Source organism: Amblyomma mixtum, chromosome 7, assembly GCF_055824585.1.
Source record: "Amblyomma mixtum isolate Tamu chromosome 7, ASM5582458v1, whole genome shotgun sequence".
Lineage (NCBI taxonomy): Eukaryota > Metazoa > Arthropoda > Arachnida > Ixodida > Ixodidae > Amblyomma > Amblyomma mixtum.
The window spans coordinates 78,650,461-78,670,051 of record NC_143018.1 but is presented as its reverse complement, the minus strand read 5'-3'; the positions used below and the strand labels follow the sequence as shown (position 1 = coordinate 78,670,051).

At 47.2% G+C, this 19,591-nt stretch overlaps 1 protein-coding gene across 2 annotated transcripts; it reads left to right on the top strand.

The window, feature by feature from the left end:
* The first annotated feature begins 5,854 nt into the window (after nucleotides 1-5,854).
* LOC149336581 (uncharacterized) lies at nucleotides 5,855-16,716 on the top strand. Of its 2 annotated transcripts, none has more exons than XM_089553004.1 (3): nucleotides 5,855-6,178; nucleotides 7,439-7,546; nucleotides 13,493-16,716. In XM_089553004.1, the coding sequence occupies exon 3, from the start codon at nucleotides 13,875-13,877 to the stop codon at nucleotides 15,147-15,149; it is 1,275 nt and encodes a 424-aa protein (XP_089409130.1). In that variant the 5' UTR covers nucleotides 5,855-6,178; nucleotides 7,439-7,546; nucleotides 13,493-13,874; the 3' UTR covers nucleotides 15,150-16,716. The 2 variants fall into 2 exon arrangements, with proteins under 2 accessions (XP_089409130.1, XP_089409129.1); XM_089553003.1 differs by having other exon boundaries at nucleotides 13,394-16,716.
* Nucleotides 16,717-19,591: the final 2,875 nt, after the last annotated feature.

Sequence of the window (19,591 nt, the reverse complement as noted above, 5' to 3'; positions counted from 1 at the left end):
ATCCCCGTAAACATCTTAATATGATCCACCCACCTAACTTTCTGCCGCCCCTTCCTTCGCTTGCCTTCTCTTTGAATCCATCTGGTTGCTCTTAAGGACCATAACGGACTAGGTTCGAAGAGAAGGCCGTCTGTGGGCTTCACCTAAAGATGAAACAAAAGCGCAGTTCGTGGAATCTCTTCATGAAATCGCAAATAACAAAAAAAATGACTGGAATCGAAATATGAACCTAATATTTTATACCCTCTGACATGCCGATGCCAAGCTGTAGCTGCCATTTCAGTGCCAGCGTAGCCCTGCAGGCGCCGAGACCAGCGCCTTTACGCCTTGGCGCCGGTTGCGAAGATGAAGTGGCACGTTCTGTGTGCGGAAGTACGGCACGGGCAGTTCAGTTCCAAATGCCTGCCACACTGGTTCTCCTTTTGCTGGCTTTCGCTGTGACCTTGTGATTCTGAACACCAGCAAATATAGAGAAAATATAGCGTTGTGACGGAGTAGCATACTCTTTAACGCGGCCAGAAAGAAACCTGCAGTCTGTAGTCAGGCGCGCCTAACGTAGGGCCTGGATAATGTAACAGTTACATCCCAGTACTAACCTTTTTCTTCCTTCGTCATCGGCTATCGCACCAATCACTACGCACAGGTTATTGTTGTATTTAACCTCGAGACGGGACGAATGACAACAATGCAATAGAATCGAGTGAAAAAGTTGTCATTTTTACTATGGAGACCAGAACGCCAGCGCACACTAACGTTCATCAAACACGCTAAAGTGATTGATGAACACAGTTTGCCAGAGCAGATGAACAGAACAGCCCATCGCATTTTGCTGGTCAGTGTGATCTGTTGTGCATCGACAGTGTTCTAAAGCTCGTGACTGTGAGGGGAAACTCTCGTCTTTCACTGTGCGAAAGTTAGGACTTCGACAGATACTACAAGAACCTTACTACTCGGCCTAGAAGCAGACTACTAAGGCTCTATAACACAGACAAAAGCCCTACATGGTATAACCATCTGCTTTCGCGTTCCACCCACAGAGTGCCTTCACACACGAATGAGCGAATAAACATAAAATACTTTTTTTTTATTCTTTTCGCTTGCTCGAGCCGAGCGCTCCTACACTTTTTCCCGCAACGTGATGCTTTAGCAGAGGTATACAGGAGGCTCAAGACGGCTAGGCTGTGCTCCGCTAATGATCCTCTTAATGGCTTTATCGCTGGCGCTAGCGATTCGCTTCTCATGCCTTCCTCCCACGCACACCGCCTGGAACCGGTGGTGACAGCCGCAAAGTTCGGGAAGCATTCTTAAGGCAAGAGCGGCACGCCACTACCACAACTAGTTAGGTCTCGCAAAAAATTATAAATGACGGAGTGAAGTCCACCATGCATCGAGCTCATGTTGAAACAGCTGCGTCGCAGAATTTTTTATCAGCAGTTTCGCGGGCACCTTATTTTTGCCGCGGTATTGTGGCCTCTTGTGGAAAAGACAGACATAGGGTGGCCGCACAAAAGGTGTGGGGTGAGCTAAAGAGCAGTAGGGTGCGGTAAAGTTGTTTGCAGGAGAGCTTAACCACATAAACTATAACAGCGATGTGCACAGTGTTTACCGCGCGTTGCGTACAGCCCAACACAACACAACACAACACAACGCAAAACAACACAACACAACACAACACAACAAAACACAGCATAACACAACACGACACAACACAACGCAACACAACTCAACTGAGCACAACACAGCACAGCACAACAAAGCACAGCACAGCACAACACAACACCGCACAACACAACACCGCACAACACAACACCGCACAACACAAGACAGTACAACACAACACCGCACAATACAAGACAGTACAACAAAACACCGCACAATACAAGACAACACAACACAAGACAGTACAACACAACACCGCACAATACAACACAGCATTTCCGGCAAGAAAACGAAAAAAGAAAATTACTTGCCATTTGTACATTTTGCTACGAAAAATAAAGCCGGCATAAAGTTTCAACCTTGCCCATCTTTTTCTTGCCGCTTTAATGTCTGGCTTGATGTAACGTGCCGTCGATAGAAATGCGCCAGACTGGTCTTTCTTTCTGCATATCTAACTTCTGTATCGTGCAATGGCAGCACAACACAATACAACGCAACACAACACAAAAAGTTGCGCAAAACGAAGAGGAGCGCCTGTTTTGTTCTTGTCCGCGGACCAGTGAGAATGTGACAGCTGCTAATCAGTAAGATCCAGGCCTACGGTCGTTCTGTGGGCTAGTGAGTTTGGGGAGAGAGGAGTGAGGGGAGGAGGGTCGGGAAGCATGACGGCGTCCGGCTGCATTGTTCTTCTACCCGGAGAAAAGTGATTACCTCAGGAGATTTTTTTTTTCCGAGTGTGCTGCAGCATACATGTTCGCGTTTTACAACGCTATGGCTACGTCAAAGCATTTCTCATGGGATAACGACGTCGGGTCATCTATTGCTATCACGAGCTTTTCGAAGACAGTGTTGGCCACATGGTCGAGAGAGAGAGAGAGATACAGAGAGAGGGAAAGGCAGGGATGTTAACCAGAAGGAATCATTAGAGATAATTAAAGGAGAACTAAGAAACTATAAGGCAAACCCTTTGCGCACAGGACCTTCATATAACTGCGTAACTGGCAATGTTTTCCTTTTTTCCTCTTCTTGTAGTCATTTCTTCTTTTTCTTTTTTCAAATTGTGGTGTTCCGTATGTTCTTCCCTATTGAAAAAACTCTGCGTGAGTTTGCACGAGAACAGTGATTTTTGTACGATCACGTTTATTTTGCACACGAATGCGCAGAAATTGTGCGTTACCTGTACGCATTTGTGCGTCCTGTGTGTACATGATCGCGTACTGTGAGCTGAAAGACGTACACGCACACTCTTTGTGTGTAAAAAATCGTGGACTCTCGTGGACAACTCTCTGTGCGTGGACATCTGCGTGCTGAGAGGGGGCTTGCCGAAGCTGTGCGTGCTTATGTGCACACTGAGCAAGCTCAGTGAGGCTGCGTGTGGCCATGTGTGCGTTTGCTTGCTTAGTAGCAACTTGTCGAGACTGTAAAGGCCCATTTAGGGTGAAAGCAAACAAAGTTCGAGCATTCAGTTAATGATTACTTCTCAATAATGAGCAATAAGCTCACGTTTTGCTGTTTTATAATTTTCGTCTTGGCGTAAGTACCCATTAATCATTTTCAACTTCAGCAAACAAATAACCAAAAAATTATCTTTTAGTGCAAAATGGTTCCCTTCGAAACTGCAGGGACCTGTACATGACAACATGCACACTGAGCAAGAACTTGTCAACATTGCAAGTTCATTATAAAATAATGTAAAAAACAAGCTTCTAACGACTCTTACAGCATCCTTCAGTTCTTCCTTTAACCAATTCTGAAAGTTACAGATATCTTATAGATGCATGATGAAAGCCATCCAGAGCATTTATGTTGTCGCCCGTCATGCAGACAGCCATATTTCGAAATCAGAAGCAACACAACCATTTGTTGCTTGCACTCGAAAGGAGTCAATCAATGGAATAACTCTGAAAGGGCAACAGTGTCTGTTAGGTGCAACAAACAAGCTTGGGGATATAATCAGGTTCAATCAAACATGACGTGCAGAAAGCGAATTGTGAGCTGTAACAGGAATGTTACGAGGCAATTTCTAAAACCATTTCCAAAGCAATTTCCAAAGTCATTAGCATAAATTTACATACACGTAAAAAAGCCATGTAAGCCTACATGAAAAGACAGTTTTGAATTCACAGTTGGTGTCAAAAGTTCAGAAATTAGTGCCCTCTCTCAATTTCAGTGACAAATCACAGATCGATTAATTAATTCCCAGTATGGCTCCAGAACAAATCCAATGAATCTCAAATGTGCGAAGTATATATACCACACATGTTGCCTGATTAGCAGCAGCATTGCATGATGCATGACGAAGTATCACACTCTTCATTCTTCTTCAATCTGTTTTGAAATTTGCACTACCACAAAGACCATCTGGATGGACTATGATTCCATCATATTGCTGAGAGTCACATTTGGAGACCAAGAGCAACACAACAGTGTGCTGCACATGAGTGGATATAATGCACTGGGACAACTGTGCACAGTAAGGAACGCTTGTAAGGCGTCAGGTATTTGCTTGGGGAATGTAATCAAGTTCAGTCATGTTTCATGTGTAGAAAGGAAGATAAAAGTTGTAGCAGAACTATGAAATCCAACATCCAATACTGAACTTCCCCACGTGATCTACACACACATAAAAAGCACGAAAGGATAAGCTCAGCGGTACTGTTAAGTTTGATGCCCTTTGAGGTTTGACTTGCGCGTCTGTATGCAACCATCAAATACCATCTTGAAGTTACCAGAATGCCCAAAACAACTTTGTTGAACTGTTCTACTCTAAACTGAAATACTTTTCCTTAAAACATTTTTTTTGCAACATGCTGTGTAGCTAATTATAAAATAAAGAAAAGAAGCTGATAAAATTTTCTCATCTCAAACGTACTGATAAGTACACAAATCTGAGTGCTTTCAAGAGAGGTGACGCACCCGGTATTCAGTGTCCAGAAGCATACATAATGCTGCAGAATCCTATAGCAAGAAAATTTCTTTTAGTTGACAAATGGCTATGTCTGGTCACAAAGTCAATACCAAGTAAGGCGCATATCCTAACCTGCAGTTACATGAAGCTGCACGTGCTTCATAGGCTGTAACTCCGCCAATAACTGCTACATATTTCCCACCTCTAGCACGAGTGCGGAATCAATATACAGCATGGAAACAGCAGTTTTGTTGCTTTAGCTTCTTTACTATGCTGTTTAGGCAAGAGACGAGTTGAAATATTTGCATGGGCAGTTCTCGATTGAAGTAACGTAAAAAACATCCGCACTCCTTTCTGCTGAAGCGACTGGTGGACCACTTTTGCATGTCGCATCTCGTATGACTTGCTAAGGGTCCAGACTGACACACGCACTTCGTCAAACCTTCACAGAAAACACTCTTCGCTTTTGCTATAAGCTCCGGCCACAGGCAGTAAGTGTCCCGTCACCGTTCACATCGCAAAAGAAGGCAGCGCTCGCAGGCGGTCAGTTTGAGCTGACAGCGACAGGCGTTGCAGGCACACCGCCGACTAAGTTTCCAAGGAAGCCACACTGTAGAAGGGCGCCGTCTTGTAATCGAAACACACCACAGAAACAATGGCCACTGTCGCTGCTTATGAGCCAGGCATTTTTGCAACAAAGTTAGCAGAGCAATAGGCCGAAAGGTTCGACTCATCAAACGACGGCACCGCACTGCTGACCTCATTATCGTTGTCGACCAGACAACCATAACACATATGCCCCGACGGATCGCTTAATTGGGAGCTGCTACTACTCTTGGATGAGAGCGCGCCCACCGGCAGCACACACCGGTAATCCTTCTTCTTTTGCGATTCCAGCACAGTAACAGTGGCGCACAAGACCGCCCAGCAGCAGCACCAGAAAACAAGCGAAGCTCACGGCGGTGATCTCAGAAACCATGCAGCATGTCGGATAGGCTTTGGATTTGACGCGCTAGACCTTGCCCACTCACGCACGCACGCACGCACGCACGCATGTACCGACACGCATATTCATGCGTCCACGCGTCACAAATTTCTCAAGTTTTTAATGCTAATATGTGCACAAGAACTTAATTATTTTTGTAACGAAAGTTTCATTTGGTTTTAATTCTTTGCTATCGCACTGCCCAAAAGCATAGAGCCCGAAAGAGACGACCTGGAGGAATGCCTGGAGGCGATGCCTTTCTAAACGGGCCGAAGGAAGCCGAAACTGGCCGAAGCGCTAGCCAACGAACGCAGCGTCTGGGAAGGGACAGCATGGCGGACAGCGTTGCTACGTTTGTCGTGGTCGGTCGTGGTCCTCCTTTGTGGTGCCGAGGGCGTGAACCATCGCTGGCATGAGCATTTGTCACTCTTCCGATATGTGATGTGCCGACAGCAGTGAAATTCGCTAAACCTGTGTTTATAGCGTGCGTCAGCGGGCTCGACGGATAGCGCGTCGTCCTTTGCGCGCCTTCACTGGAAACGCTATGCTGACGGCGGGGCTCATTTCCTCCATGGCGGAGCAGCTGGTGGGAGACCACTACCCGGGTGACATCTCGCATCTTGGGGGTAAGTTAATTTTCTTCGAACCTGTTCATTATTTCAAAGCCTTTGCGCACAACTGGCCACGTCAACACAGCTAGTACAGAGACGCGAAGACGCAGTGCCTATCGCGGCAGCACGCAGCGCTGAAAGGTTGTTTGCTGGCGGCACACGGGCATGAATGCGCGTGTAGTGTCAGTGGTCACACGGTCATGGTCAGTATGCCATGCAAATATGCACAGCTGATCCGATCGCGGGGTGCACGATATCGGCGCCGTACTGCCGCCGTACTGCCATTCATCTCTCGCCGAGAATGGAATATGTGCCCGCGAATAGATCTTCGGCCCGGGCTTTGCATTCTCGCCGCATGTTACGCTGTAATTGAAGTAACAGCGCTCGAGCAGTATAACTACGTAGACTGCGATTCAGCTGTATGCCTTAGGATTGAGCTTCCTCCTCTTTCACTTGTATTTCACTTGTACTTTTATAAATTGTGTATTTAAGGTACGAAGCTCCGTATGATCCAGCTGCGTTCGTACTTATAGCCGAGCCAGTGTAGTCGAGCCTTGAATAGCAGAACGGTGAGATAAAAACAAATTGCTCTGAAGTTTTTCGCCTCTATTTTGGCATTCGCTTTTTCATACTTTGGCTCGGAGCTGAAATGGTACAGACAACTGCAAAATGCACACAAGTGCCGTAGCTCCATTTGGCATAAATCATGAAGTTGCAGTGAAATTTAAGGGTAATTGAGCCTTTAATATGTACGAAGAATAAACTTAATTGTTTCATGATTATAACCAATGGCGCAAATAAATCTGACTTTGACTTAAATATGCTGAGGTACCTCTCCAATACCTTATTTGATGTTAAAGGAAAAAGTGTGGTTTTTCTGCAATTGGCACTATTAATTCATCATACCTGTGAGAATGTGAAATCAGTGCTAATCATGCCAGATTTCAAATTGAGGGACGCATGCAGAATTTGAAGCAAACCAGCCTTCTACTGAAAATATCGTTCTGCTGTGGTCTGTTCTTTTGAATGGTGGCATGTATTGTAGAAACGATGCTGGATATCGATATGCAAGTGATGTCTCGTCTGAGGCTAGCTTGTGAATGACTGCCGTGGTTATGAATTTCTTGTTGCCTGGCCCACTTCGAAATGTGGTTAAACAGTCGTGTTCCATTCTGCGACCGGCTCCTTTTTGTGCCTTGCATTTTGCCTTACATGCTTGATTCTAGTCCATTTTTTGCACTGTGCTGCTGTTAAATGTGTCTTTTTACCTTGCAGCAAGCTCCACATAGCTTTACCAGCAATGCCTCTTCCAAGCTCTCCAGTATAGCTGTGCCAGCCTTTCACTTGGTGCTAGGATGCCCAGCAAGCAAGCAGGCTTTTGAGGTAAGCACTGAAGACATCTTCCGACACAAGTAGCTTTTATTTTCCTAGTCCACTGCTACTTGTGTGACCCCTCGTTATGTTGATTTTTGCAAGTTAGGTTGCCTATTAAGGGCTCTCTTTTGTTTTTCACCTGCTGCTGTGGGCTACTGCATTGGTGTTCGGCTACTGAGCCCAAAGACGCGGGATTGAATTGTGGTGGCTTCGTTTCGACAAGGCGAAATGCATATTTGCTCGTGTGTTATGCAATGTCAGTGCATGTTAAAGAATCTTTGGTGGTCGAAATTTATGCACAGCCCTCCTCTATGAATGGAGCTATTGTTCAACTTTGAGGCATTAAAAGGACACTGATGGCAAGCTGAAGTTGACCTGTGATGATGAAGTTCCGCATCCTAACCACAAAGACGACACTTTTTCTGAAAGTGGAGCTTTATAAGCCAGAGAAAGCAAAACATACAATTGTCATCAGCACCGGCTGATATCGGAAATAAATTGCGATGCGCTGACTCCGTTTTTTTTGGCACAGATTCCAGAGGCTAGGCTGAACTGCCATTCACCTCAGAACGGTTATCATGGAGTCCTTTGTGTAGACTTCATGAGTTCAAATCGAGTGTCGGGAAAATTTTTAAATGTAATTTTTGCGCCAATCATTGTGTTGATGGCCTTTGCGCTGCTGTTAAAACCCGGGATAGCAGTATGGTATCCCATAAAACTAGGTTCAGGACTTGCAGGAAGTGGTTTATCACATTCCGCTAGCTTGTGCAAGAAACTACTTCAGGGATATGTGCAGGTGTCTTTAATGTGTTCCTGAGTGAGCACTAACTCGTTAGGGGGAAGGCAGCTTCTAATCTGGCACTACAGTGCCAATGTCGTGAGTGTAAATCATAAGATGACCCATCAGTGTGTACGCCTGATTTCTGTGACACTTCAGTGGTGTATAGAAGTGGTAAACAAATCTGTAAGGTATTTGATGCATATCTCCAAGGCAATGGCTGTATGAGTAGCGAAGCCATTAGTCAATCTTCAACGGAAAGAATTTTCTCTTTTAGATGACGTGCTTGTATATCAGTGACAGTTATTTGTTGTCCTGCCTTTCGCTGGTGTGGGTCATGTGTGGCGCATCTTCATGCGAGCCTTCTTTTCCTTCACAAAAAATTCAATTGATAGTCCAACCTGTTTTCTTCTCTTTTCCTGTGTTGCATCTTTTGGCTGGTTTTAAATCTGTAACTGAGCTCAGATCGTGACAACTACAGCCGGAAAACAGGGCTACTGAATGTGAGCTTGGCATACATGCGTACTGTATGTGTGAAAGTGCAGTTTACAATATTCAGAAATGCTTGATAGCCTTACAAGAATCTAAAATTTTGTTGGTATTCCTATTTGTTCTCTGTTCAAGTGTCGAGAGTTTTTCCGCTTCATCGTGTGATTAGAGCCACTTTGGTACTTAAGCTGAAATCTTTTCTTTAGCCTGCATGTTTCTCACTTTTGGGACAGAAATGTGGAGGCTAATTAAAAGAGTTCAGCTTAAAAGAGTATAGACACCTAATCTTGGTGGCATGTTTTCTTCTCTATAATGCTGCGGAAGACACTACTATGCATGAATCACCATCTGGTATTCGCGTGAGACCGCTGAATAATTTATAATCAACTTTTTCTGCCATCCTGTTTCGGTGAACAATTTGACTATGGCTATGACATCAAAGAGAGGTTATAGGTCACGTGAGGCGTGGTAAAACTGCACTTATAATCGCTGCTTCATCATTTTAATTCGCTACAGCGCTGACACCAGCATTCCTTAAGAGCCAGAAGTACCAATTGTATTGCAGTTTTTCATGCCTCACGTGACCAATAACCTCGCTTTGACGTCACAGCCATCATTCAGCTGTCGAAACCGAAACAAATACAGCAGGAGAAAGAAATTTGATTATAAATTATTTAGCGGTCATAGGAGGATGCCATGTGGTAATTCATGTGTAATACTTTATGCCTTATTACAAAGAAAAAAACACGTGCCAAACAATAAGGACAGCAAAGTGTGCTATGGAAAGAAAAATGATAAGTCTAACATTACGAGACCAAAAGGGGGCGGAGTGGGTGAGGGAACAAACGCGGGTTAATGACATGCTACTTGAAATTAAGAGGAAGAAATGGGCCTGGGCGGGGCTTGTAATGGGAAGACAACATAACCGCTGGTCCTTAAGGGTAATGGAGTGGATTCCAAAAGAATGCAAGCATAGCAGGGGGCGGCAGAAACTTAGATGGGCGGATGAGGTTAAGAAGTGTACGGGGATATGGTGGCCACACCTAGCAAAGGACAGGGTTAATGTGGAGACATGGGTGAGTCCTTTGCCCTGCAGTGGGCCTAGTCAGGCTGATGATGATGGTATGTGTCGCACCTGCTGCTTCGTGCTATCAGCTGGCCCATGCTTGGCCGACCAGACTAGCCAAATTTGTGATGTGGGTTTTCTATTGCACCTGCATTTGTGTACACAGAGGACTTGAATGGTAGCAGGCGATCCTGTGCATGTGTTCACGCCACAGCACACATGACCCACACTGAAAGCTTCTCTGCCTTTAGTAAGACAGCTGCATCAGTCTGGGGCATAACGTATCCCAGTGCTAGAGTATGAGTAAATTGCTCTCGAATCTTAATCTGGTATCAGGTAGCATAGCGCAAAAGAAGGCTAGCGCGGCTGCCTAATATTCTCTTGGGCAGCTGTGTTGGATTTTCAGTGCCTGTTAGTGTAATCCGTGAAAGTTCACTGTAAACCATTCGTTTCGATGTAAATTAGGAAGTCCTTAGAGCCCTGTACTTTTTAATGATAACAAGGTAATGCAGTAATTCAATTGTACCTGTTCTCTTTCAACACAGTAAAGTGCTGCTGGGTCGAGTTCACAGTTTTACTTTGTAGGTGTGCTCAGGCTGTCATCATCATCATCAGCAGCAGCCTGACTACACGCACTGCAGGGCAAAACCTCTCCCATGTCTCTCCAATTAACCCTGTCCTCTGCCAATTGTGGCCACCGTATCCCCGCAAACTTCTTAATCTCATCCGCCCACCTAATTTTCTGCCGCCCCCTGCTACATTTACCTTCTCATGGAATCCACTCTGTTACCCTCAAGGACCAGCGGTTGTCTTGCCTTCGCCTTACATTCCCTGCCCGAGCCCATTTCTTCCTTTTGATTTCAAATAGGATTTCATTAACCCGCGTTTTTTCCCTCACCCACTCCGCCCGCTTCCGATCTCTTAACGTTAGACCTATCATTTTTCTTTCCATAGCTCGCTGCGTTGTCCTTGAATTAAGCTGAACCCTCATTGTTAGCCTCCACATTTCTGCCCCATAGGTGAGTACCAGTAAGATACAGCTGTGTTAGACTTTTCTCTTGGGGGATATTGGCAACTGGCTTTCACGATCTGAGAGAACCTGCCATATGCGCTCCACCCCGTTCTTATTCTTCTAGTTATTTCCCTCTCATGATCCGGATCAGCGGTCACTACCTGCACTAAGTATACATATCCTCTTACTACTTCTAGCACCTCGCTACCAATTGTGAACTGCTGTTCCCTTGCTAGGCTGTTGAGCATTACTTTGGTTTTCTGCGTGTTCATTTCTAGCCCCACAATTCTGCTCTGCCTGTCTAACTCATTCATCATGCTTTGCAGTTCATATCCTGAGTGGCTTAGCCAGGCAATGCCATCAGGGAATCTCAAATTACTTAGGTATTCTCCAGTAACTCTTCTCCCCAACTGTTCCCATTTCAGGCCCCGGAATACCTCCTGTAAACAGGCAGTGAATAGCATTGGTGAAATCGTGTCTCCCTGCCTGACACCTTGCCTTATTGGAATTTTATTGCTGACCTTATGGAGAACTATGGTAGCGGTGCAGTCGTTATAAATATCTTCCAATATTTTCACATAACACTCTTCTACACCCTGATTCCACAATGCCTGCATGACAGCTGTGGTTCCACCGAGTCAATTGCTGTCTGGTAGTCAATGAAGGCTATATATTGGGGTTGGTTGTATTCTGCCCATTTCTCTATCACCTGATTGATTGCATGAATGTGGTCTCTCGTTGAGTATCCTTTATGAAAGCCTGCCTGATCATTTGATTGATTGAATTCGAAGGTTGTCCTGAGTCTATTAGTGATTACCTTAGTAAATACCTTGTAGACAATGGATAGTAAGCTGATCGGTCTGTAAATCTTCAAGTCCTTGACATCTTCTTTCTTATGAATTAAAATAATGTTCGCATTCTTTCAAGCTCCTGATACGCTCGTGGTCACGAGGCAAGCGTATGCAGGGTGGCTAGTTTCTCTAGCATAATCTCTCCTCCATCCTTCAGCAAATCTGCTGTTACCTGATCCTCACCAGCTGCTTTACCCCTTTGCATTGCTCCTGAGGCTTTCTTTACTTCCTCCCTCGTTACTGGCTGGTGTCCCATTGCTGTGCTCTACTGCCTCTCTCTGTAACCTTCTGATTACATTCACTATGTAGAGATTTGTGTAGAACTCTTCGGCTACTTTAACTATCTTATCCATATTGCTTATGACATTGCCCTCTTTGTCTTTCAGCGCATACATCTGGTTTTTACCAGTGATTAGTTTTCTCTTCACTGATTTTAGGCTACCTCCATGCTTTAGAGCATGCTAGGTTTTCTCCATGTTAAACTTTCTTATGTTGGCTACCTTGCACTTATAATTAACTTCGATAGCTCTCCTAGTCCTATTCTATCTCTGAAGTTAGACGTCCTGATGCTTTGGCGTTTCTTCATCAGATCTTTCGTCTCCTGAGATAGCTTGCAGGTATCCTCTCGAATGATCTGACCACATACTTCTGCAGCATGCTGCAATGAATTTAAATATGTATTTAAAGATAACAGTTAAGGTGGGAGATTGAGCTTTGAGATTTGCACTTCAACTCGGGAGTTATGCCGCTGCTACACAGAATACTTGATCGCCGTAGAGATATTTCATCATCTCGCACCAAACTGCTGTGGAGCCACTGTCACAGTTGATAATTTTGCTGGGAAGCTGTTGTAGCACTCACGCAGTTTTGAAAAGGTGGTATTCATTGTTTTTGTGCTATTGGCAACAGTGATAATCCGCTTGCTGCAGTGTTTTGTGGCCAGCCTTCTTTTTTTTCAGTGAAATAAGTTGTACATTTCATGTTGAGTATTCTTTCAGCGATTAAATTGCTTTGATTTTATTCCTTAGTGTAAGTTGCGAGTGCTCCATGTCTGAGTGCAAATTTCTACCACTGAAAAGCCTTCTGTAAGGGTTCGGTAGCGTTCGCGGGGGTCATCGGAACGCGGCTGGGGGTGCTCAAAGCGATGCGTCTCCTTTCTTGGAACGCGGCGCTCGCGAACGCGCCGGCAGGTATACGGGTGTCCCCCCACCCGCGGTACTGATTCGCACACGTGCTGGCACGGATGTCTATTTGTGTTTGTTTTTATTTTGTGGTGGAGAGAGAGCTCTACTTTACGGCAGCTGGAGGGCTGGCCAGGCTCTTGAAGAACCAATCATGTTGAGAGCACAATATGATTGGAAGCTACGAAATGTGGGCCGGGCCTTTAGGGCTTTAAAACCGGGCGCCCCGGAGCTGGAAGCGGGGTTCTGCGCTAATGTGAGATGCTACGCATCTTCGGCCACGCCGAGTAGGGGCCTCCCCTGGTATTAGCCAGTTCCACCCTTTTTGTTGTTTCTCCTTTTGCCGTTTAATTTGTCTCGAGTGTCTAAACTTCTGTACGCTGTAAATATCTGTACATAAAGCTTCAGTTATTGCCTTTCTTTATCCCTGCGTGTCAACACATCTTGAGACCGTCTCTGACGGGGCCCCGCTGGTGCAGAGATCAAGCTTCAGTCTTCGAGTTGAAACCAACCCGTCTCTGGCGGGGCACCGCTGGTGCAAGGAGAGTAGAAGAACCTGTGAAACTTTACTGGCGCAGTCGGCAGGATCCTGCGGCCATCGGAAGACGGCGCAGGAAGAAGACAAGGCAGGGAGAAAGGTGACGACAAGGCGACAGGTCAGCGTTCGTGAACGGACCTGCGGAGACACGGCGGCAAGGACGCAAGGACCACGGCAGTAGTCCAGCGACGTGGGACTGCGTCCGGTTGAAGGAAGCAGCGCGTCGATAACTTGACGGTCACCGGCGGCGGAGCAGCGGCGTGCGACAGCTCATCGCAGCGTCCGGGGAAAGTGGCGGTGGACTCCGACGCCAAGGAGCTGGCAATGCGGATCGACGCATCGAAACCGTGAGTTTCCTTGGTCGCATTGTTCACGTCCCTGTGTTCGAGCCGGTAGGACAGCTGAGGGGTACGGAAGGCGGTATGGAAAGCTATCCAAGCCGGCCCTCGCTCGATGTGAGGTACCAGGTTGAGTTAGCGAAGGCGCGCTTGGCGGACCTTCAGGCTCAACTTGCGAAAGTAAATGGCGGAAAGGCGCTTCTTCGCGAGGAAGAACCTCAGGATGTTAAGTATGTCTTGGGGGTATTAGAAGCGAGACGCCAGCAGGTAGAGCTCGAGATTTCTAAGATCAAGGAGTCTAGGAGAGCTAGCCAACTAGCCAGGGAGAACTGCTCCGAGTCACGAGCAGAGAGGTCGCCAGTGCGGGAAGGCAACGGCATATGCCTGCCGGGCGCAGGTCAAGAGGACAGCCGGGCAGAGGTAAAGGGTGAGCCAGATTTCTGCGAAGCTGGAGTCGCAGATCAAGAAAGCAGCCTGACGGAACGCAGCGTCGCGGTATTAGAGGCGGTGAACGCGCACGCCGACGACACGGCCGCCCAGGTTAGCTCAATCCCAAATGACACCAGGGACGCGGACGCGTGCTCAGGATTGTTGGAAGTGAGTCTCACAATTCCAAAAACGCAGTCTCAAGCAAGCTGCGGAAAAGAGCATTTAGCTCAGCAGGGAACGGCCAGCGACGACAGATGTCAGATCGCGGACCTAGTGACAGGAGAAAGTCTAGCGTTGCTGGAACCGCACACTGTGTCGGTCATAGGGCATGAAGGGCCCCGTAGCGTCATTGATGGAAAGAGCGTTCCATGCGAGCCAGGGAACGGAGGCGGGCTTGCTGGGCCGACCGGGCAGAGCGCCGCGCAGTTGTCGAACGCACCCGGTGTGTGTCCGGCCAGGTCATTTGAGGACCCGGAAATGAGTGGCGACTTGCCGCAAGGCAAGCTCGGGTCAAGCGACGGCGAGTCAGCTCGTGCAGCAGACGATGCCACGAAGCCGGCCAGCGTCTATCAAGCAGGGAGCGGCGATTTAAATGTTTGCCCGTGCAGGAACGGTGCAAATAGCTCCAAACGCTCCAAAGTACCAGGGGACAGGCGCATAGCCTTCACAGTGAATGTCGGCGCGTGGAACAGTACGTTCCGTGCTGCGGTACGCCAAATTATGTTCAGCAAAGCCGGCCGCACTGTTACAGCTGAACTCGGCAAGAGAGATGTTCCTTACGCAGCACGCGGTTCGTACCGGCGCGCCAGAGAGAGCGGGCCCTCAGGTGCGTCGTGTAGTGAGGGGTTTGGACCCATCAAAACCCGGGACGTTTTTGATCCTGGAGGGCACCGTCTTTTCAGTTCACGCCCCGTTGTGGCGCCAGCCTAATGAGTGAGTTACCGTTTAGGCGTTAATTGTGTTACAGACAACACGTGGTGGCTCGAATGTTACTACACAGGGACGCTCGGTGCGACTAAGGAGGCTCACGTGGGCGTTGGGCGAGTGCTGTGAACGCTCCAGTCGCGAGTGTCTGTGTCTGTGTGCTCATTCGCGAGCAGGACGACGGCGTGCATGCTGGTGAACTGGGTGCAACGCACCAACTTGGACGCTGTGTTACGGCGCACGGCAGGCATGCCACTGTGTGTATTTAAGTGTGCATTTTTTAATGTTGTGTTGGTGCCCGTGTGCATTTTTTTTGTTTTTGGTTTTGTTCGTGCCAGTGTTTGTGTAGCTGCGGTATGTCACCCACAGGGTGGTTTTGTGACCCGTACCGATCCCTTTGTTATAATTCTAAAAGTGGCATTTGAGCCCTTTGTAGAATCTTGGGAAGGGCGTGTAAGGGTTCGGTAGCGTTCGCGGGGGTCATCGGAACGCGGCTGGGGGTGCTCAAAGCGATGCGTCTCCTTTCTTGGAACGCGGCGCTCGCGAACGCGCCGGCAGGTATACGGGTGTCCCCCCACCCGCGGTACTGATTCGCACACGTGCTGGCACGGATGTCTATTTGTGTTTGTTTTTATTTTGTGGTGGAGAGAGAGCTCTACTTTACGGCAGCTGGAGGGCTGGCCAGGCTCTTGAAGAACCAATCATGTTGAGAGCACAATATGATTGGAAGCTACGAAATGTGGGCCGGGCCTTTAGGGCTTTAAAACCGGGCCCCGGAGCTGGAAGCGGGGTTCTGCGCTAATGTGAGATGCTACGCATCTTCGGCCACGCCGAGTAGGGGCCTCCCCTGGTATTAGCCAGTTCCACCCTTTTTGTTGTTTCTCCTTTTGCCGTTTAATTTGTCTCGAGTGTCTAAACTTCTGTATGCTGTAAATATCTGTACATAAAGCTTCAGTTATTGCCTTTCTTTATCCCTGCGTGTCAACACATCTTGAGACCGTCTCTGACGGGGCACCGCTGGTGCAGAGATCAAGCTTCAGTCTTCGAGTTGAAACCAACCCGTCTCTGGCGGGGCACCGCTGGTGCAAGGAGAGTAGAAGAACCTGTGAAACTTTACTCCTTCAAAATCTTGATAGATGTCCACACTGTTCTAGGGACTCTGTGGCTATTGGAAATGCCCATTTAGCTGCATTCAAGTGCCACTGAGTTGATGGCCATTTGAAAGCCTTCAAAATGCCTGTGTGACACGGTTATTAGATTTTGTGCAGGTTTGATGCTGAGCAGCCTGCGTGCTTGAGTCGGGTTTTCCAATGTCTGTATTTCAAACCTGATACTTTTCGAAATCATCATTAGTTCATTAATGGAAGAACTACTTGTGCCCTTTTCTGGAATTTCGAGAAAACAAATTAACTGAATTTTTTTGCATATACTGCTACCTTTTTGCAGGTGCTGCATAGTGAGAACCTGGATCAAGACGCCAACCTGCTGGACTTGGAGAAGCTGAAGAAATTGTTTAGCCACTGTGTGGCACCCGTCATGAGGGATGTGGCATTAATAAAGCCAGTTAAGGTGACCTTATCTATGTCCTTTTGCAAGCATGCTACACACATGAGAGTCATCCCACGAACATTGCTGCAAAGCTTGTTATCTCACAACATGCATGCTGAATGAGGCAGTGACAGACAGGTGAGGAGGCCTTTAGGTAGGGCATTGGCGTAACGTGTTGAGCAGTGATGTAGGAGCCTTGCAGCCATGCAAGGTATTATCGGTATCATGATGGTAACTCCATTTGACACTGCTAGTGCTCTGTGAGCCAGACAAGGCTCTTGAACATTCTGGGACTCACCCTTGGCTCTCGGACATTCTGGAAGCCCCACCCGGCTTGCGCATATCACGCGAGGATGTCTCCTGCTGTACGAGCCTTACGCGGCTTGCGCACTTCATGTGACAGATGTGTCGCATTTGCGAGCTTGCTCGGCTTGCGCAAATTGTGTGAAATATGTCTCGCGTTCTGCGACCTCGCTCAATCGTCACAATGTGCGTGGCAATAAACACGCAAAGATAGGCACGCAGAATCCACGTTCAGTATTTTCAATAGGGTTCTACCAAGTGTTTTTCCCACGAGAATGCCGGCATCGACTGGCGCCTCATCTACTTTATCGACTCAAATCGACTGCGAACTACAAACCGTATACGTAAAAGAAGAAACACAATTGCAAACTTCGTCTGCGATATATGGGAAATTCAACCACCGGGGCCCTCATCGAGAGAGCAGATATTTGTTATTCTGTGGTTCAGGAAAAAGACAGTACTTCACTGTGAAACTTATAGTTCAACAACCAGATGGCTGTCTGCCAGATCCGCGCAAAAACTCGAAGTTACAGCTGGTTTTGCACGCTAGCAGTACGTGAACTGTGCGGATGCCTCGGAAACAGCGATGATTGATGAAGCCCGTTGCCGCGAGTCGTGTGCACGAAGATGAAAGTATGCTGGAAGACGAAAAGGATGAGACATAATCTGGAGGCATTGGTTTGGGAAAGAGTTCTGTCTGTGCGACTTGCTTATTTTGAAAGCACAGTTCCGTTTCGTGCAAACGAAAATAAACCTTCCTCGTTTGAGGTAAAAAAAAAAAAATCGGCCCGATCCTAAGCGGTTTCTGAACGTCCAATTTTGTTTTCTCTGCAGATTTTTCCACTTCTTATCGCGCTAATTATCGCTTGTTTTAGTTAGTAAAAACGCATTCTCCATCTATTCATCCACTGCAAAGTGATAGGCTTACACAGGTACATGTAAAGTTTTTATTCGGTGTTTACAAGCAATTGTAGGTTTGGTAACTTTCATCTTTTGTTAACAAATGTCAGCAGAGCCTTGTATAGAAATGAAAGCCTCCTAATTATAACTTCAAGAATGATTTCTCCTTCAGCATAATTAAAAATAACAGTATGGAACTGAAGCAACTCTAGCTAATGAGTATAGGCGCTTTCCGTGATGGATGAGGTAACCAGCTCTTTTTCCGTTGGTTTGGTTCTTTTAACTTCTGCAGCACTGCTTCACAATGCAAACTACCACGACCCTTGCCACAACAGCTCACTTGAAAGTATGGCACTGCGAGGGAGCAAATAGCTGCAGTTATCTTCTCTGGGAATCTGTTTCTTTTGATTGTGCGACTAAACGCCTTGAGCGCCGGGACTATCTGACCTACCAGTAAAGCAAAAAGAAAGCAAACAAACACTGCTGTGTGGCAAACTAGAAGGCGTGTTTCGGTTGAACCTGTCGCTCAAACTTAAGTCGAGGACGCATCGCCACTCAAGCATAGTCAGACTGCGTGTTTCATAAAACCTGTTCGCTCGCAAAGCCTCTTCACGTTCTGGAACAGAACATTGCTTCGACACATTCACCAGTTGCGTAAATTCACTACGCCGAAGCCTATGGGGCTGTAAGGATTGCAATGAAGCCTCGGGCGATTTACCAAACCTATTTGCGCTTCCATTAATGGGCATCCGCTCTGAAACCGGCAGGTCCCTGGATAGGCGGAAATGGAATGTGCTGGGCGCATTTAAACTACGCGTTCAAGGAAAGACATTCGGGAGAGCTGCTCGCGGGTCTTTTTGAACTAAAAACAGCGGAGAAATAATTACGGGCGAATACAAGGCAAAGATTGGACAACCAAAGACTTTCAACAAAGAATTGATTTAAACGATCGGATATATACAGCCGAACAGGATGGCGGGAATACCGAGGGAAAAAATACAACAGTGCCAACTATCCACCCCGCCGTGGCGGCTCAGTGGTTATGGCGCTCGGCTGCTGACCCGAAAGACGCGGGTTCGATCCCGGCCGTGGTGGTCGAATTCCGATGGAGGCGAAATCCTAGTGGTCCGTGTACTGTGCGATGTCAGCGCACGTTAAAGAACCCCAAGTGGTAGAAATTTATGGACCCCTTCACTACGGCGTCCCTCATATCCTGAGACGCTTTGGGACATTAAACCCTAATGAACCAGGGCCAACTAACCAATGCAAAGGCAATTGCTTTCTTCTGCTACATAAAAAAACTGGCTGTGGCTTAGCTTGGTTAAGTCTGGTAATTGCGAAGCAATACGATAGGTTCCGCTATTTTATTGGTTTCCCATGTACTGACACGGCTAATGACGCATAGCCAAGAATGACGACACACACGTGCCGCTTGGAAAGTCGTTCTTCTCGTTCTTCTGCCGTCTCCGTAGCTCGCTGATGCTTCCTCTTTGCATTCTGCGGAAGTGTCTTGCTTGCTTGAGGCGGCATCTGACAGGCTTGACGAGAGGAGCGAACCGGCGTTGGTGCCTACCAGCCTCGCGCTGCGACGGCGCGAGATGGGGTCCCGTTTTTTTTTTTACACAGATGGTATGACGTCACTCCGCGCGCGGCGCCCCTGGTGAGAGGAGCTGGAGTTAGGCCGCCGTTGGTGCCTA